The 19625-nt window shown below is 37.1% G+C and overlaps 1 protein-coding gene across 1 annotated transcript in view; it reads right to left on the reverse strand.

The window, feature by feature from the left end:
- Window positions 1-1740: 1740 nt before the first annotated feature.
- Window positions 1741-19625, reverse strand: part of RIT2 (Ras-like without CAAX 2) — a 446724-nt gene continuing 428839 nt past the window's right edge. The window contains exon 5 of the mRNA XM_006889211.1: window positions 1741-2217. Coding sequence (XP_006889273.1) covers window positions 1990-2217 — 228 coding nt within the window. The 3' untranslated portion in view covers window positions 1741-1989. The remainder of the gene's footprint in view (window positions 2218-19625) is intronic.

Genomic DNA, 19625 nt, shown 5'->3' on the forward strand with positions numbered 1-19625 from the left:
TTGAATTTGTTCTTCAGTTCCTTTAGCAGAAGAAATGTCCAGTGAGTTTGTTCCTTTTGATTTTTCAGCTCCAGCTCTTTGCATATTTCATTAAACTACTTTGCTTTGTCTTCCTGTAACTCTGAATATTGCACTAGCATGCCAAGAAGCCAAAGTAAAGGGAAGAAATTAAGAAGTTAAGGAGCTGAACAGAACAAGATCATATGCCAAATACATTTATATTACCAGTAGTTTAATTTCTGTTAGATGCCCTTGAGTTAACTACAACTCCCATCAACCGTCTAAAAAGCAGACCAGTCTTATCTTACCCTGAGCCATCCTCACAATTTCTGCCATGCTATTGTTTCAGTCACTGTCCATCCCTCTCTTTGATCATGTTCTTCTTTTGAAGATCCTTTACCTTTTCAAGCATGATTTCTTTTCCAAGCACTGGTGCCTCCTGACAATGTACCCAACCAAAGTATGTAAAACTTAGTGACAGTCACTTCAGTTTAACACCACTGTAATGTGTTTTTAAGTTTTCCATCACTATCTTCACCACAGTGGATCTTATAACAACCACCTCTATCATCCTCTCTTCTTTAGATGAAGTTCCCACATAGATGCTAAGCTGCAGGAAGTCAGGGTCCTGGTCTACCTAATTCATTCCTAATCTCTCAGAGCTCAGAGCGTTTGAGGGACATCATGGGTAGATACTTAGAATAAAGACTGATTATTAAATAATATTAATATGCTTTCATCACCATTTTTGTCTAATATAGGATGGAAATTGCCTCTCTCTCTGTGAAGATAGATTCATTTGATTATACCATGCTTAGCTGTGTGTTCTTTATGGTTTACCTTCTGACATTTACCTATTAAACAATGACAGATAGCCTATCTGATAGTGTGCTTTCTGAGCTTGGATTTTACTAAGACAACACAGATTGTTGTTGTTGTTGTATTTTGGAGACTAGAAACCAATCCATAATGAACCCTCCAGAGGGTTTTCAGAGGCAGTTCATCACACAGGAGACGATTGCATCTCTTTCTCTTGACAACATATACAAGGCAGAGACATGTACATACTGTGGTAAAAATGAGTGAGTGACAGTTTTCATAACCCATGATGACATCATTCTAAAATAATGAAATGAACCCTTTAACTGATGGTATTTAATAGTTTGAGGAAGGAATGAGAGAATTTGAGCCATGGAAAGAGACTATATGGAGTGTGGAAGCATGAAATTTCTTGTCTTATAGTGAGTGTCAATGTGGGCAAAGCAGTTCAAAGAGAAATGTGTCAACAAACTGCTTTGTGAATATGTAAATCATCAAATTCGTAATAGTCACTCTCATCCTGCTGACATTATCCTTCTGCTGCAGCCCACTGATTTCACTGTGATAATTTTTCTAAAGCTTAAAAGGACATTGTAAATATGAGGATATTTCATTTCATTTAGACCTCCAGTAACTCAAAATAAGTTCCTAATATTAAAAATTCCTCTTCAGTTCATCTCTTAGACATTCAAACAGGAGCACTCTGACTTCTCTACTTAAGGAAGACCAAGGTACAGATTGCAGTTCTGAATTATTTCTTGAACTTCTTCATTATTTACTGAGATTCCTGAAATGCAAACAACCAGCTTCTTATCAGGGAAAGGCAGATCCCTAGAGCCTTTTATCATTTGGCTGCAATTTTGAATATTTCCTCTATAACCAGACAGCATACCAAATGAAGCTAGACTCTTTAAAGGGAAATGAGGCAATTAGAATGTCAATTTTATTTAGTAATATATTGTAAAAACTAAAAAGCATATCCGGCTGATTGACAAAATCCATCCAACTGTTAAAGGCAAAACAAAACTATCTCAAGAGGTAATGTTACACAGATTTTTTTTTAACCTACAGGCAGATAGAGAAAGAAAGAGAGAAGCAGAATTCTACATCTGGAATTGCCCATCACATGGCATGGCAGGACAGAAAGAGACTGAAGGAATCCCAGGGACATCATGTCGTGTGTTCTCTCTTCTTCTTCAATGAGCCTTTTAACTTCTTCCACAGGCTATCTTTTCTCTTCAATTTCTTCTCCATCAGGGAAGGTGTGGATTCTTTCTTGCGAATCTCCCTCACTAAACCATGAAAAGCATCATCAATGCAGAATCTGAGGGCTGCAGACGTCTCAAAGAAAGGACAATTATATTCTTGGGCCAGACTCAAGCCTTCTTCTGTAGAGACCTATGAGAGAAAGAAGTTAGTTTAAAGAAAGAAATTCAGAGGCATTAGAAAAAAAAAATTTACGTCTATATCAGGAAGTTGATGTTGCTGATTTCTGTCGAGTCAAACATGACTCATAGCGACCCTATGAGCAAAAGACCCGAAGCCTTTCTATAACTATTGTCATTTCTCAAATTTCTTAAAGCTTTTTAGATACATAAAAAAACCTGTTAAAATATGGGCATTTTTTTCCAAGGGAAAATCTTGAGAATTTCTGAATAAAGAATAAACAAAAAAAAAAATCAGGTTTTTCTAGACATTCGCTAATTAGCACTGTTAAGAAAAGAAACTACACAATTCTATGGACTTTGAAAGATGCAAAAGTATAACTTGACATTTAAACTACTTATTTTTAAATATCAGCTCTGCAATAACTTTGGTAAGTTTTAAACATTTTATCTCAATTTCTTCTTTTCTGTAATATAGGATAATAGTATCTACCTCAAAGGCTCTGCTATAGTTAAAAGTTTAATTGAACGTGTTAGGCATATATATAAACCCATTGTTGTTAACTCAATTCCAACTTATGGTAACCATTCAACAAGTTTTTCAAGCAGGAAATATTGACTAGAGGAGACTGCCTTTCTGTCTCAATGTCTTTCTATAGAGAAACTAGTATAGTTTCAAGTTTTGACCTTATGGTAAGTAGTCCAAAACTTAACCTCTTGTGCCACCAATGTATGCACGTACACATTTACATGTACACACACACACACACACTTAAACAAAAGCGTATCACGATGGGAAAGTCTGTTGTTAGGGACCTCTCAAAGGTACTCAGGAGCAACAGTGTCTCTCTGGAGACTAAGGTGCGCCTGATACAGGCCATGGTCTTTGCAATCACTTGTTATGCATCAGAGAGTTGGACAATGACTAGGGAGGACAGAAGGAGAGTGGATACTTTTGAGCTGTGGTGCTGGAGAAGGGTACTGAATGTACCATGGACTGCCAGGAAAACAAACAGATTCATCTTGGAGAGGATTAAACCAAGCTACTCCTTGGAGGCAAGGATTCTGGGGCTTCGTGTGACATACTTTGGACATGTTGCCAGGAGGGACGGGTCCTTGGAGAGGGACATCATGCTTGGGAGGGTGGAGGGACAGCGCAGGAGGGGAAGACCCTCTATGAGATGAATTGATTCGGTGACTGGGGTAATCGGGATGGGTGTATCAGAGGCGGTGCGGTTGGCGCAGGATAGAGCAGGGTTTAGGGCTGTTGTGCATAGGGTCGCTATGAGTCGGAAACGACTCAACGGCACATAACAACAACAACAACATATGTGTTAATAGTTCACACAGTAATTTAGGTTGCCACTTGACAATTTTCAAACAAATTGTGTCATTGTTCAATGCCATTGTTAACTTATTACACATTGTGTTAAGGTTCTTTTTAATTATGTTCTGGTTTAGTGCATTTCAAAGTTGACTTTTAATCAAATATACAAAACAAAAATACCAAAACAACAACTTTTGAAAAGCAAACCTGTTTCCAGAAAAGCACTTCAGAAAGAGTTTAAAGATAGGAGTCTGTTATGGTATGTAACCATGGCATGGAATATGCTATTGTAAACTACCTTCTCGGGTCCTGGATTGATTGAAAGCGGGGACCACACCTCTTTTATTATTTCTTCACTGATGAGGCTCCTGTATAGCTCCTGCTGCCCACATCACAAACACAGCTTTTAAAACGTAACATGAATAATTGGCAAAATCACTCAGAGCTCTCTAAGTATCTATTACAATAGAAACTTGAAATGACGTACAGACATTTAAACAGTGCATTATATGTTACTGTAAAAACTAGTCACCATCAAGTGGATTCCAATTTATGAAGGTCTTATGTGTGTCAGAATACGACTGTGCTCCACGAGACTTTTAATGGCTAGTGTTTGAAGAAATAGAATGACAGCCCTTACTCGTGAGGTCCATCTAGGTGGACTTTAATCTCCAACCTGTCAGCTAACAGCTGATTAACCATTTAGATCCTAATAATTCTGGGTTGTGTTTGGAGCTTCTGTGAAGCCTTACATATGCTGAGCTGAGAAAACAGGAAAAGGACCATCTTTATGCAGTGTTTTCTGACAGACTTCTTGCTCCATGTTGTTATGGTTGGTTGCTGTCCAGTTGATTCTGACTTATGGTAACATCTCTTCCTTTTGCTTTTGAAAAGGACTCGTTTGTCTATACAGTTATATGTTCACTTTTGCTGCCATATAGAAGCATATGGTGAAATAGAGACTCCACCAGTTTAGAACTTTGAGTGACTCTAACTATATAATGAGTTGAGCTCCTGGTCCACCCACATTGAATGTGTGGCACAACCAACCAAGACATGTTACTCTTTTGAGCTGCTGGCATAGAGGCATAGTCTCTAAGCAGTTTTTCCTTAATCAATTCACTGTTTCATATAGTTAAAAAAATAGATAGGCTTACATGTAAAACTATATATAATCTCAAATCCTTCATCCCAATTTGTGATAGATTAATTTCACCAGAGATTGGTTTTTAAAAATTTATTATTAATTTCAGTGAAAATTTACAGAGATTTTGGATTTCTATTCATTCATTGTTGCACTTTCTCTTCCCTCCCAATATGCTATCCTCTTGGAAAAGTAAAAGAAAAATTAATCCCTATGCCCAGGTCCACTCCACTATGCAGCCTTCACTCTGGACTCGTGTCATGACAAAGATACCTAATCACATATCCCTTTTAAAAAGTTTTCTCCCCCATCTGTTTCAACGCAGTATACATTATTAAACCCATCTTTCTCAGTCTCCCTCCAATCCCGATGTCAGTCCTGTTTTACAGCACTGGCACCATGTAGTATTTTTCCTTTTGTGACTGAGATACTTCACTCAGCATAATGTCCTCCAGGGTCACCCATTTTGAATAATATTGCATGAGTTCCTTGTTTTTCAAAACAGCATAGTATTCCATTGTATGAATATACCACAGCATCTCTATCCATTCGTTTGTTGATGGGTACTTGGGTTGTTTCCAACTCCTTGCTATTGTGAACAAAGACACAATAAATATGGGTGTGCATATATCTGCTTGGATAGTGGTTATGGTCTCTTTAGGGTATATTCCCAGTAGTGGAATTGCTGAGTCAAATAGTCTATCTACAACTTTTTGAGAAAGCGACATATCGCCTTCACAGTGGTTGCACCATTTTACACTTCCACCAACAGTGAATAAGGATTCCAGTTTCTCCACAACTTGCCAACTTTGTTGCTGTTCTGTTAAATTTTGCTATTCTGACTGGGGTGAGATGATATCTCATAGTTGTTTTGATTTGCCTCCCTCTTAGAGCTAAGGATTTTGAACATTTCTTCATGTGCTTGTTGGCCATCTTCTTTGGTGAAATGTTTGTTCATTATCTTGTGCCCATTTTTCAATTGGATTGTTTGCCTTTATCTTGTTGTGGTGCTCAAGTATTTTATAAATTCTGGATGTAAGTCCCTTATCTGATATGTCATTACCAAATACTTTTTTCCTGTCTGTGGCTTCCCTTTTTACCCTGTTGGAGAAGTTTTTGGATGTACATAGGGATTTGATTCTTAGAAGTGGAAGAATATCCCTTGCTCATGGATAGGAAACCTCAGTATTGTGAAAATGGCAATACTATCAATGACAATTTACATGTTTAATGCAATTTTAATACAAATACCAATCCCATCCTTGAATGAGATGGAAAAGGGAATCTCCAGTTTCATTTGGAATGGAAAGAAGCCCCAAATAAGCAAAGCACTCCTTAAAAATAGAAGAAAGGTAGGAGGCATCTCACTCCCTGATTTAAAATCCTGCTATACTGCCTTGGTGGTTAAGACAGCATGGTACTGGTACAATGACAGACACATAGATCAATGGAATTGAATTGAGAAACTGGAAATCAGCCCATCTATCTATGATCAACTGATTTTTGACAAGGAAATGAAATCAGTGAAGTGGGGAAACGACAGCCTTTTAAACAAATGGTATTGGCAAAACTGGAAAAGTATCTACAAAAGACTCAAGCAAGATCCACACCTCACTCCATATACAAAACCAACTCAAGGTGGATCATGGACCTAGGACTAAAACCAAGGACTATAATCTCCATTAAAGAAAAGCTTGGAAGAACGCTAAAATTCCTAATCCACAATATAAACAGTGTTCCAAGTATCCTGAAAAACCTACAACCAGAGATTGTTAAAGAGATATGTCACTCTCATATTTTTACTCTTTAAGACACAGACTGTCTGGGTTCTCCTGCTTTGTCTTTCATCCCTCCTGGCAAACAGATCTTGCCTTTTTTGGAGCTCATTTCTGTCATGTACTGACTTAAAATGTGTTGCTAAATGCAACGCACTAAACCAATTAAAATCCTGTTTTACAATAATTGAACAAAGTCATACGTTTATTAAATTCCATGTGTAGTTCCAAAGTTAACACAGGTGATAATCTTAGAAAATGTTTTGACGAAGCATAAAATGAGTTTCCATTTTTCAGTTTCTTGAAACCATTTTCCCTGCCAATGCCACATATTTGAGGTTTTCTATAGCAATGTTAAATTTCTGGTACCATTTTCTATAGTAACCCACTCTCATTCTATTATACTTTATTTTTAAGAACTGCTTCAAAGATACGATGACGTTGGAAAAAAATGTGTAATTCTTGTTTGCACTGTCTGTAAGCAGTTGAGAGACCGTTTGTGATAATTTTGCTCCAGGCTGGTGCTGAGTTCAAGTTTATACTTCTTATCTGCTACTCCTAGGGCTTCAGATGAAAGAGTACCTCTTTTTAAGGAAATTATGATTCTGTGAAAAAGGACAAGATGACACAAGAATGAGTGATTTTTGTCCACATTCCATTGATTAAACTAAGCTATGTGAAGAAATATAAAAAAAACAAAGAAGCAGGAACATGGCAAGACTAGAAAGAAAATGAGGAGAGAAAATGAATTTTAAAGGAAGTTTAAATCTATCAAGTAGAATCACCATCAGTAATATGCAGCACACACTCCAATTAAGAGATGAAGAAATAATAGACCATATTTTTTTAAAATCACTTAGAGTTGAAACACTTCCTATATGATAAAAAGCATATTGTTGGTATTATTAGTGCTTTTGAGTTGATTCAAAATGATGTAGAAAAATTAAAATATGAATAAAAATTTAAGTGGAAAGTTTATGTAGTCACCAATATCACACAAATTAAACACTAACAAAAAAAAGTTTTACAAAATAGTAAAGACATTTGGTAAGACAAGTAATGAGTGTCACGGAACACAAAAATTGAAAAAAAAAAGTTGAAAAAGTTTTAATTATCTAGAAATTTTGTTGTTTGAGATTTATGTTACATATTTCATTTCATTTCTAAACCATAAAATTATTGATATTTTTATTTTTTCATGTGTAGATTTTGGTAAATTATGCTTTTTATTCTTTTTTTTAAAGAATTTATCTTTTACCTAATTTGTCAGATTTATTTCCACAAAATTGTTCAGAGTATTTCTGTAATAATTATTTCATGTTAGAAGTCTTTGAAGTAATATCTACTCTGTCGTTTCTGTTATTGTTTATTTCTGCTTCCTCTTGTTCAATCACTCTTTTCTCCCTTTAATAGCTCTTTGCCAGAGTTTTGCCATTTTTCTTTTGTATTTACTACTTTCTTCATTATTTGGGTTTAATTTATTCTTTTTCTAATTTCATGAGATGGATACTTTGATGATTAATATTTTGTAATTTCTACTTCTCTATAGCATGTATGGAAGAATTTTTTTTTCCTCCTAGGGAATGTGTAATCATTGGTAAAGTTCATTTATCAGTAATCAAAACATGACCATGGACTGAAGGTATGATGGTAGAACAGACAACTAATTACCTGTGTGAAAGTTCAAAGTGAGGTTGAAGAAAATGAAAAGAAGTTCACAAGAACCAAAATATGACCTTGAGTCTACCACACTAAATTTAATAATCATCTCAAGAATAGTATTGAGACATTGAACATCAATGATAGACGACCAAATGAGTTGTGGATATACATCAAGGATAGCATCCACGAAGAGAGTAAAAGGTCATTACAAAGACATAGGAGAAAGAAAACAAGCCTAAATGGATGTGAGAAGAGACTCTGAAAATTGTTGAAGAGTGTAAGAAAACCAAGAGATGATAAAATAAAAGAGGTGAAAAGGAGATTTCAAAGAGCAGCTGAAGACAAAGCAATATAATGGAATGTGTGGAGAGCTGGAATTGGAGACTAAAAAGAAGAACTCTCTCAGCATTTCTTAAGCTGTAAGAAATGCAAAATAAATTCAAGCCTCAAGTTGCAATACTGAGAGATGCTCTGGAAAAATCTTGAATGATCCAGGAAGCACACAGATCCAGGATACACAGAGCAAGTGGACCAAAAAGTATTGGCCAACACAACAACAACCATATTACCAAGAGCTAATAAAGATAAAAGAAGGAGTTCAAGCTACACTGAAGGCACTGGCAAAAAAAAAAAAGCCTCCAGGAATTGATGGGAAACAAATGGATGTATTTCATATAGCAGACGGAGCCCTGGACATGCTCATCAGTCTGTGTCAGGAAATATGGAAGACAGTTACCTGGTCCACTGGAAGAAAAAAAATCATATGTGTCCCCATTCCCAAGAGAGCCAATAGAATATGACAATTAATGGACACTATCATTAGTACGCCATACAAGCCAAACATTGCTGAAGATCATTCAGAAATGACTAGAACAGTACATTGGCAGAGAACTGCGAGAAGTTTAAGCGGGTTTTAGAAGAGGTTCTGGCACTGGTAATATCATTGCTGTTGTCTAAAGGATTCTGGCTGAAAGCAGAGATTACCAGAAGAATATCCTTTTGTGTGTTATTGACTATGCTAAGGCATTTGACTGTGTGGATCATAGAAAATTATGGCCAACTTTGAGAATAATGGAAATCCCAAAATGCCTTATACAGATGACACAACCTTACTTGCCAAAAGTGAAGAGAATTTGAAGCATTTTTTGCAAAAGGTCAAAGAATACAGCCTTCAATATATATTGTCACTGAACATCAAGAAAATAAAAATTCTCACCATTGGACCAATAGGCAACACCATAATTGTTGTTATTATTACATTCTGTCATGTTGAGTATGACTCATAGTGACCCTCTGAACAACAGAATTGAACCTTGTCCTATTCTGTGCCACCATCATTATTTCTAATATACTCAAGCCCATTGCAGCAATCACTGTGTCAAACTATCTGGCTGAGGGTACAGATGGAGAAAAATTAAAACAGTCAACAACTTTATCTTGCTTGGATCTACAATCAACAATCTTCCTATCAACAGTCAGAAGATCAGGAAATATATTGCATTGGGTAAGTCTGCAGTCAGACATCTCTCCAAATTACTGGGGAGCAATGATGTAAGTTTAAGGACTAAGGTGTGTATAATTCAGGTCATGATCTTTTTAAACACTTGCTGTGCATCTGAGAGCTGGAAAACAAATAAAGATGACAGGATAATAATCAATGCCTTTGAACTGTGATGTAGGAAAATAATACTGAATATTCCATGGAATGCCAAAAGAACAAGCAGATATGTATTGGAGAAAGTATAGCCAGAGTCCTTCCTGGAGGCAAAGATGCCAAAGCTTTTTTTAAATCTAAGTTATACCGATTGTTAGGAAAGGATATTCCTTGATGAGGGACATAATGCTTATAAATTTAAAGGGTCAGTGAAAGAAAGAAAGATGTTCAACCAGGTGGATTGACTCAGTGACTGCTGCAATGGACTCAAATATATCAAAGGTGTCCCTAGAAAGAGAAGGGTTCAGATTTGTTGTTCATAGGATCTCTATGAGTCATACTTGACTCAATAGCACAAAATCAGATTTTTCTTCAGAAAGTAGAGATAGAAGAGGACTGATGTTGAGTTTTTAGCTAAAGCTACAGTTATGTCTTTGTATTGTTTCACTCTTTTGAAAGTAGCATTATATAGAGTAAATGATGCAATAGTTTTACATATATAAAATAGTGATAATAGCTGTCTGTATATATGAATATATATTCCTATCTTTATAAAACTATATGTGAAATGTATAATTAACATGTAAAAGTCACAAATAAATTATTAGAGACATCAAAATTCAATTAAAGATCTAATGGAACAATCAAGCTGAACTTGAAATAAAATTAGAAAACAAATTACATGCAAAGATTCTGATTGGATTCATTTACAGCAAAACAGTACTTTAATAGATGTCATACTGCATATTTTATGGTTTGTAGTTGACTAAAGTATGTTTAACTGTATGTGTATTTTTTTACTTTGGTAAGTAATGTAGGAATCATGAATGCTCAGTTCCAATGCACGAAGTGTGCTTACATATATATTTAGAACTATTATTAGTCTATTAATCCAATGTTACCTAGCTGAAGACTTGTCAAGTAATTTCTACAGTCATCATAATGAAACCTAAATGGAAATTAAACTCAGTTAAACATTTTACTATTGATCTGTTTACATTTCCTAAAAAAATTGAATACATCAGTACCTTGAAATTTTTATTTTTAAGTAAACTACTAAAATAAAAGCAAGATGTATAAATTCCCATACATCAATAAAATTTGATCTCACATTAATAATGATTGTTGTATGTGCTAAGAAATAACCACTTCAATCAGAATTTAGGAGCAAGCTTATAAAATATCCTTCTGGTACTTGTCTCTCCAAAGACTGAGCAAAATGTAATATTTTAGAGTTTTCACTATTTATCTGTATGATGTTTATTGTTGTTGTTTTGTGCCATTGAGTAGCTTGCGACTCATAGTGACCCTATGTACAACAGCCCTAAAATCTCCTCTGTCCTGTGCCAATCGCACTGTCTTTGACACCCATCCCGATTATCCCCGTCACTGAATCAATCCACCTCACAGAGGACCTTCCCCTCCTGTGCCGTCCCTCCACCCTCCCAAACATGATCTCCCTCTCCAAGGACCGGTCTCTCCTCACAACATGTCCAAAGTATGTTAGACGGAGCCTCAGAATCCTTGCCTCCAAGGAGCCACCCGGTTTAACCCTTTCCAGGATGAATCTGTTTGTTTTCCTAGCAGTCCATGGTATTCTCAGTACTCTTCTCCAGCACCACAGCTCAAAGGCATCAATTCTCCTTCAATCCTCCTTGGCCATTGTCCAACTCTCTGATGCATAACAAGTGATTGTGAAGACCATTGCCTGTATCAAACGCACCTTAGTCTCCAGGGAGACACCATTGCTCTTCAGTACTCTGGAGAGGTCCCTAACAGCAGACTTTCCCATGGCAATGCGCCTTTTAATTATCTGGCTGCTGGTGCCAAGAGTAAAAAAAAGTCTGCATGGTGAGGTAACTATAAAGAAAGCAGCACAGTGCTCTTATTTACCAAAAGAGAAATTTCAGTCCTGGAAACTTGAAGACGTCATTATAAATTGCCCATGTAGTTAGAAAGCTCAGGCAGCCTAGGGGATTAAAGGTTGCACTGCCAACATGAAGGCAAATTCGCTGAATCCACCAGCTGCTCTTTGGGAACAAGATTGGAAATCTCCTCCCTTGCAACCTACAGCCTCTGAAAATCCACTGGTCAACTACGAGTTGGTTGTGACTTTGTGGCAATGAAAGAGAAAGAATTTTACATTTATATTTGACTGATATTCTACTATAACATTTTTATGATTTAAGATGGTTTCAAATGATTAATATATAGAGAATATTTCTCATTGTATTCACAAAAACTAGAATATTTGCAGAAAGAGATTTGATGCAATCCTAAGCTTAACTCCACCAAATCAATAAAAGAGCCCATTGCTGTCAAATCAGTTCTGAGTGGTATAAGACAGAGTAGAATTGCCCTATAGCATTCACAAGGCGTCATAAAAGAAGATTACCACACCATTCTGTAGTGAGTCATAAGGTTCCAATCATCTTTTTGTTACTTGTCTAATACTTAACCAGTGCAATACCAGAGCTCTCAACTCACTGGCTTCAAGTCAGACTCAAAATTTACCCTTCAGCAGATTTTGAGATGCTCCAAATCACACAAGGGAGAAATTACCTCTCTCTCTTCCACAGAGCAGCTAGCAGATTTGAACTGTTTGCCTTTGTGTTGGTAGCACAACTCCTTACCCACTATGCCTTCAGAGCTGGAGTTAGACCAGGAAACTAAAACCTCCTTCTTTAGAGTTGATTGTCCTAACCCTCCATCTTTACCAAAGGGGACTGCCTACCTTTCTTCCAGGAAGCAGCTAGTGGATTCTAAAATTTGACCTTCCAGTTAGCACTGCGGCTCCATAATTATCCGACTCAAACCAAACCCAAACCCAAGGCAGTCAGCAGGTTCCAAGGAACAGCAGCTCTCTCTACCATGTCTGACAGTCTAAATGGGAGGAGACTGTTTATTTCTCTCCTGAGATGCTGCTGCTTGAATTTGAACTACTGGCATTCTGCTTGGCAGCCCAACATAAAACACACTTTGCCACCTGAGGTACTTTCGTGACACAACTCAAAACTAAAACTCATTCCAATTCATTCAGTTGAAACCTTAGAATTGAGCTAATCTCTCTGGTCATTCAAATCAAGTAGAGGTTCTACAAAAGGACAGACAATCTACTCCTGAGCTATTTACTGCCTCGAAAATCCAATGAAGGGTCAGCTATGAGTTGATTGATTACTACTCCATGCTAAAGAATTGAGTTCAATACCCGACTCTCTCATTGTTGTCTTAGTTGGAATTCACTCATAGCCAAACTGTCAACTTTTTTCAGAGACTGTAAATTGCACATCTTTCTCTCAAGTTGTTGCCGTTGTGGTTGTTGAGTACCATCAAGTCCTCAACCCATCGGGCACAATGACCCATAGCTGACCTTCCAGCAAGTTTTCAGAGGCACTTAATGGCAGTGAAGATGTTGCCCATCCATCTCCAGGTGGTGGATTTGAACCATGTACATTCGGGATTGCAGCGCAGAATCTTACCACTAGGCCATTAGAGCTCCCTTTCTCTCATAGCGCCACCGTAATTAGGAATCTCCAGAGTGGAGCCGCCTTTGGGCCAGCATAGAAGAAATAGTGGGGGAGGGAGGGAGAAAAAGATAAATGTTTCATGAAAAATTTCAATATCCCAAGGGACTCATCCCTTTAATATATGTGACCTTCTTCGTGGAGGAAGATCACCGTGTAATGTGCCAGGTACTCCCTGAAATGCCATTTCCCATCTGCCGGGGGAGGCATTAGAACAGAGCCACCTCTGCATAGGGGGTTGACGGGGCGCAAAGGCAAACAGACCCTCTTCCAGCCTGGACCCAGCTGCCAGTGAGAAGCCGAAAGCACGCTGGCCGATTAGAGAGCTTGGGTCCCTACAGTCTGCTGACTCCCAGAACCTCAGAACCTTTTACATCTTTTTTTTTTCCCCTTAGCTTTTGCCTAAAACTTGTAACAACTTTTTGTTAAATAAAATCAATTAAATTATTGTAAAGTTAGTCAGGGTATAGTGATAGTTGTTAGGAAGCTATGTAATTCTTAATGACACAGAAGGAAGTTCTGATCAAGCTTTACAGTAATTGCTAACCTTGACTAAGGAGAAATTGGCAGAAAAAAAAAAGAATTTGACTCTTCCAGAAGTTTCACTAGCAAAACATCTCTGTGGTTAAGCCTACTGGGCACCATTTGGTGTAAAAAAAAAAAAGTAAACTATTTTGGCGCTATTTTCTGTTTTTAGTGGGTCTTTGCCTGGGCTTTATTTCATCCTTTGCTGAGGAGCTATTACTTTTCTTCATACACCTTATGTCATCAAGGTAGTATGTATCATAGCAGAGTTTCCTGGGTAATTTGGGACTAGCATATCTTATTTGATAATTTGAGGAAAAGCTGCTGAACTAAGGTTGTTAAATTTTCATTTTATTCTACTATATAATTGGTTTTAATAAATTTTTATGATCTTAACAATTCACACACACATGCTAGTAACAGTGCTTTGGATTTATTTAAACAGGCTTATCAATTCATTTATTTAATTACACACACACACACACAATACAAATATGCAAATACACACACACACACATACTCTAGTGACTTAGAGGTAAGAAATTACATTGTCAACCCGAAGGTACACAGTTCGAATTCACCAGCTGATCCATAGAAAGCTACTTTGCTAGGCAAAAGGCAGTTAGTTGGTATCTAACACTAGCAATATGAATCTACCAGCAGCTGTGCCAGAAAAAGATGGACAGTCTTTTACTTTGTGATTTACAGCCTCACAAAAAACCCTAAAGGCTTAACTAAGGCTTAACTATGAGTTGGGTCCAACTTGACAGCAGTGACTGAAATACACACACACAGACGCGGGCGCATACACACACACACACACACACATACACACACATGCTGTTAGGTACCATTGAGTCTGATCTGACTCATAGCTGACCCTCCAGCTGGTTTTCAGAGGCAGTAATTCACATAGAAGGAGATTTTATTTATATATATATATATACACACACACACATCTCCCCAGAGTGTTCCTTAGAGGCGAGGAAGATTTTCAGAAGGAACTTATCATTGGAGGGAGGCATCATTCTAGGAAAAGTAGTCGTTATGTTGTTAAGTACTATCGAGGACGAGTCACAGCAAACCTATGAACAAAAGACCAGAACCCTGTTGTATAACTCATCATTTCTCTAAAGTTTCTGCAGTCACACTGTTTAGGAAATGGATGACACTCCTGCTTCCAAATCTTTATTAATCTGGGAACTCCATCAAATACCGTCCATCATGGGTAACCATTATGGCATTTGACACATCAGTGTCACAGTGTTCAGCATCACAGCAACCACGAGTTACCTCTGTACAGCAATTCACAGACAAGTTCTGTACTACATAAAAAATGATTCTTCCAAACACAATTAAAAACATAGTAGAGGGTAATGAAAAAGAGAAAGACATACAATAGGTGAATTGATGCAGTGACTACCACAATGGGCTTAAGCATGACAGAGGTCATGAGAATGGTACAGGACAGGACAAGGTTCTGCTATGTCATTTATAAGGTTACTAAGAGTGAGTCATAGTTGATTTGATGGCACCTAACAGCAGCAACATACACATACATCTCTGATGGTCATCTCTGATGGTCCAGTGTATTATGTGTTGACTTGTTGATTGAAAGGTCAGTGCTTCAAACTACCAGCTTCTCCATGGGGAAAAAAGATGGGCAATCTCCTCCAGTAAAGCTTTACACCCTTGGAAACATGTTCTAGAGTCTCTTTTGACAGGTCTGTTCCACGCATACATGTATGGAAGTTAGATTACTCTCATATGTACAAGTGCAAACTATTTCAAATATTTGCACACATTGTTTACTCTGCTTAGCAGTATTCCCTTCAAATCTTCTCTCTCTCTCTTTTCCTTTCTCTTCATTTAAATCCCATACGAAATGTCACCTCCACTAAGGTGGGTTACCTAACTGTTCTCTCAAAACTGTTATGACTCATTGCTGGTAATATAATTCAGCTACTCTGCCTTATTCCTGTGTTAGTGTTTTATTATCTTCTGAAATAATCTTACTAATTTGCAATGTGTTTATTTACATTCTCTACCCTGTGCAGTATTCAGTTTATTGAAGAAGAGACTTCTGGCCCTGTTCACCACACTGTTATCTAGTTGCTAGCTCAGTGACTGACAATTACTCTCAAAAAACTCATTACTATTTCGTTAGAAGCAACTCTCACCAATGACACTCTATCGGGTTTTGGAGTCTATCAGTCTCACAAGAAGATGTTACCTAATGAAACTGGAGATTGCCTTTTCCATCTTGTTGAAGAATGGGATTGGTATTTGTATTGGAATTGTATTGATTAGGTATTATTGTCATGACAGGAGTCCACAATGAAGGCTGCATAGTGGAATGGACTAGGATAGGAGGGATTGTATAACAATGAAAGAATTTTACTTTTCAAAGAGAAGAGCAAACTGGGGAGGGGATAGAGGGGTGGGGAGGGAGAAAAGTGTAACAATGAATTACTAGAAATCCAAAGTCTCTGTAAATTTTCATTAAAATTAATAATAATTTTTAAAAATCTCATAAACTCAAACTTGAGCTTTGGACACAAGTTAAAAAACATTATATAACAGGAGTTTTATTTTAGTGAATTTTCTCACTGAGGAATCATCTTTATCAATTGACTAAGCTGTGAGTGGCTCCCATAATCAACAAAAATTTTCTACGTGAAAAAAAAAAGAAGATATTGCCTATGGAGTTGCAGCTGGATTCGAACTTCCAGAGAGACATTACTTTTGGGACAGTGGTATAACTCCTGACTGACTAAACCATCAGGGCTCCTTCACACTTAGTTGTTACTGATGTTATATATCATTCAGTTAGAACCAACTCATAACTGGCCTCCAGTTAGTTGGTTTTCAGAGACTGTGAATCCCATGGGAGGAGGTGGCTCATCTTTCTCCCAAGAAGCAGCTGGTGGATTTGAAACTCCTGCATTTGGGTTGGCAGTGCAACTCTTAACCCCAAACCACCAGACTCTAACCAATGAATTCACACCATGGGGATACAGAAAAACCGAGTAGCTAGTCATTGATGAGGGTCAGGAAAAAAATTTAAATTTTACATCAGCGTCAACCTAATAGGAAAGGGCTTTATAGAGGATTTAGTGCCTCGCCCAGTACTGGTGATTCTTAGCTTCTTAAAGAACAATCCTTGGTCTTCCTGGTTGGTAGCAGTAGTAATCATACTTGGGTAGCCAGGAGTTTAGGATAGAAACACTGAAAAGGCTTAAGGCAGGTGTGATCATGGAGCTTTTATGGAATCATCAGTAGTTAATGTGATTTGAATTAGAGCTTGAAGGAGGAAAGAGAGAAGGAAATGCACAAGAATTAGAGACTAGTAAGCTTTACTGCCTAATTAACGTAGATCCATACAGATTGTTTTATGCCAATGCAGTTGAGTAATAAAACAACAGTAGGAACAACAACAACAAAACTCCAAAACATTGCACCTTGACTGCCTGCTTTGCACAAGCAACTGTAACAGATTTTCTTTCCTCTGCTGTTCTGAAGAGACGTTGATTTAGTGGAGAAGAAAGCAGGATGTAATAAATTAACCAGTCATTCTGGGGAATAGGATGGCAATGGCTGTAAGGTAAAGGGTTTAGACTGCTTTGTGTAAGAGACATTGGAAGTCTCCCAGGCCTTGTGCCTTTCATCTGAGATTCTCTGGTGTGCTGAGGGGAAAGGTTGCCATGGTACCCAGTACTTGCTACAAAGGGGAAAAGAGAAGGTTAATGCTAAATATTTTGCTAACAGCTATATCTAGCTGTTGCTTTGATTCTTTTTTCTCTTCTCCTAAGGATTATACTCTTTAATTATCTTGTTAAAATTTTAAATCAACAAACATAAGCAGTGTATAAAATATACATGAAAAACACACACAAAGATTTAAGTAGTATGTGAAATATACATGTTATGTATATATACATGCACATATCTTTAAGTGTACATATATGTATTAACATGTTTAAGGCTATCTTTGCATATTTGCACTGATAAGTAAATGTACAACATACAATAATCAACTGATAAGTTGATGTATATGAAATTAATTGTTATCCCAAATCATTAGGGAATTAGTTATTATAGATAATGAAATCTTTCAAGCAGACAATATTTTACCCTTTAAGTACCAAAAATATCTCATTGGTTAATTTATTGCCTTAATAAATTGGTATTAGAAGAGAAATGGAAAGAAGAAATGTATATATTGTATTTTTCACAAATTTAACAGGTGTAACTTGGTAATGAATTATGTAATTACATAAATGTCTTGTCTTCTTGCATGATGTGAAACTATGCACCCAAAGAACTTGTTCTTCTTAAAAACACCCCTTTGCTGTACACGAGGTTACAGTCAATAAACCTCTATCCTATCTTTTCATTGAATGAGAAGGTGAACAAACAGATGGAAAGCTGACCAAAGGAGACTCAACCAATTATGACAGCAGAATCTCTGCATTAACTAGAAAGCCCAGAATTTGTCATCTCATGTGAATTGCTGAAAGTTTAAGCCCTTCTCATTAAAATATCCTTGCACATCATTTCCTGTGTCACAAGTGCCCTGTCTGTATACAACATGCGCACTGAAGAATCTCGAGGCAGTGAGAAGAAAGCTATGTGGCTTGCTTGAATGGAGATTGGCAATCACTGTGACAGATGACTGATAAGATTGAAAAGAAAGCCCAAGGCTACTCAAAGGTATCAGGGTCGTCTAAGTTCATGATCAGCCTACATATCCTTTTGTATTACATCTGGAAAAGATCTGTGACCAAATGAAGAATGAAGGGCAATGTACAAAATAAAGCTTGCTCCAAGTCCCAATACTGGAATCTACTGAAGGAAGGAAAGAAACCATCTTTCTTTATTCTGTTGTCCTACACAAAGGGAGGCCAGTATTAAAAAAAAAAGAAAAGAAAAAGAAAAAATTATATCTGTGCTTTTTGGTTCCATGTTAAATTTGGTTTTCAATATCAGCAGACCATCAAGGCTCTTGTCAATCATTTTAGTTTTTACTAGTCAGCACCCTTCCCTAGTCCTCATTTAAATTCTTTAGACCTTCACCTCACTTCTCAAATCTCTGGGCATCTCCTCATTTTCAGCAGATAATATTTTCTTCGTCTTCTTCACCTTGGTGAAAAAAATCAAAGTATCTAAAAAGAATGACTTTAACATCCTAGAGTTTGAACAACTCTCAGCTGTGTCATTAGATATCCTTATCTTCCTCTCTCCAACTTCAGAGGAAGACTGGTGCTTGATTCTGTCAAGTCTAACACCTCTGCCTTCACTTTGAGTTCCTTATATCTTCTTCAATCTCACATCATCAGTTCTCTCTTTCTCTCTGCCCCATATTTTTTAGACCTCCTAACAGCCCTTTTCACTCCAACAGGGGAAAATATAAGTCTCATCTATTTGAAGAGTCCAATTTCAGTTACTCTATCTTTCATTCACCATCAGATATCAGATGTATTCAGGAAAATAATTCTATAAGATAGTGTAAGAAAGAAAGTGTTAGGGGAAAAAAGAGTGAGTGGGAAAAAAGTACAATTTCAAAGCAAAACACGGGTTTAGTGTTGATTTCTCTTACTGACTTCGGATTTGCACACCAGTCTTCCCAATCTGCATTCTGCCCTTCATCCTCCTAGAATGGTTTGTAAATGTGAAAATATCATCTTGGCTGCCAAACATTACAGTTGTGTTGTGCGGTTTTTCACTGTTCCATTGTTGTTGTTGTGCCATTGAGTTGCCTGCAACTCAGAGCGACCCTATGTACAACAGCCCTAAACTCTGTCCTATCC

This window comes from Elephantulus edwardii, unplaced genomic scaffold (genome assembly GCF_000299155.1).
Source record: "Elephantulus edwardii isolate Elephantulus edwardi_28Jun2011 unplaced genomic scaffold, EleEdw1.0 scaffold00076, whole genome shotgun sequence".
In the NCBI taxonomy this organism is placed as follows: Eukaryota; Metazoa; Chordata; class Mammalia; order Macroscelidea; family Macroscelididae; genus Elephantulus; species Elephantulus edwardii.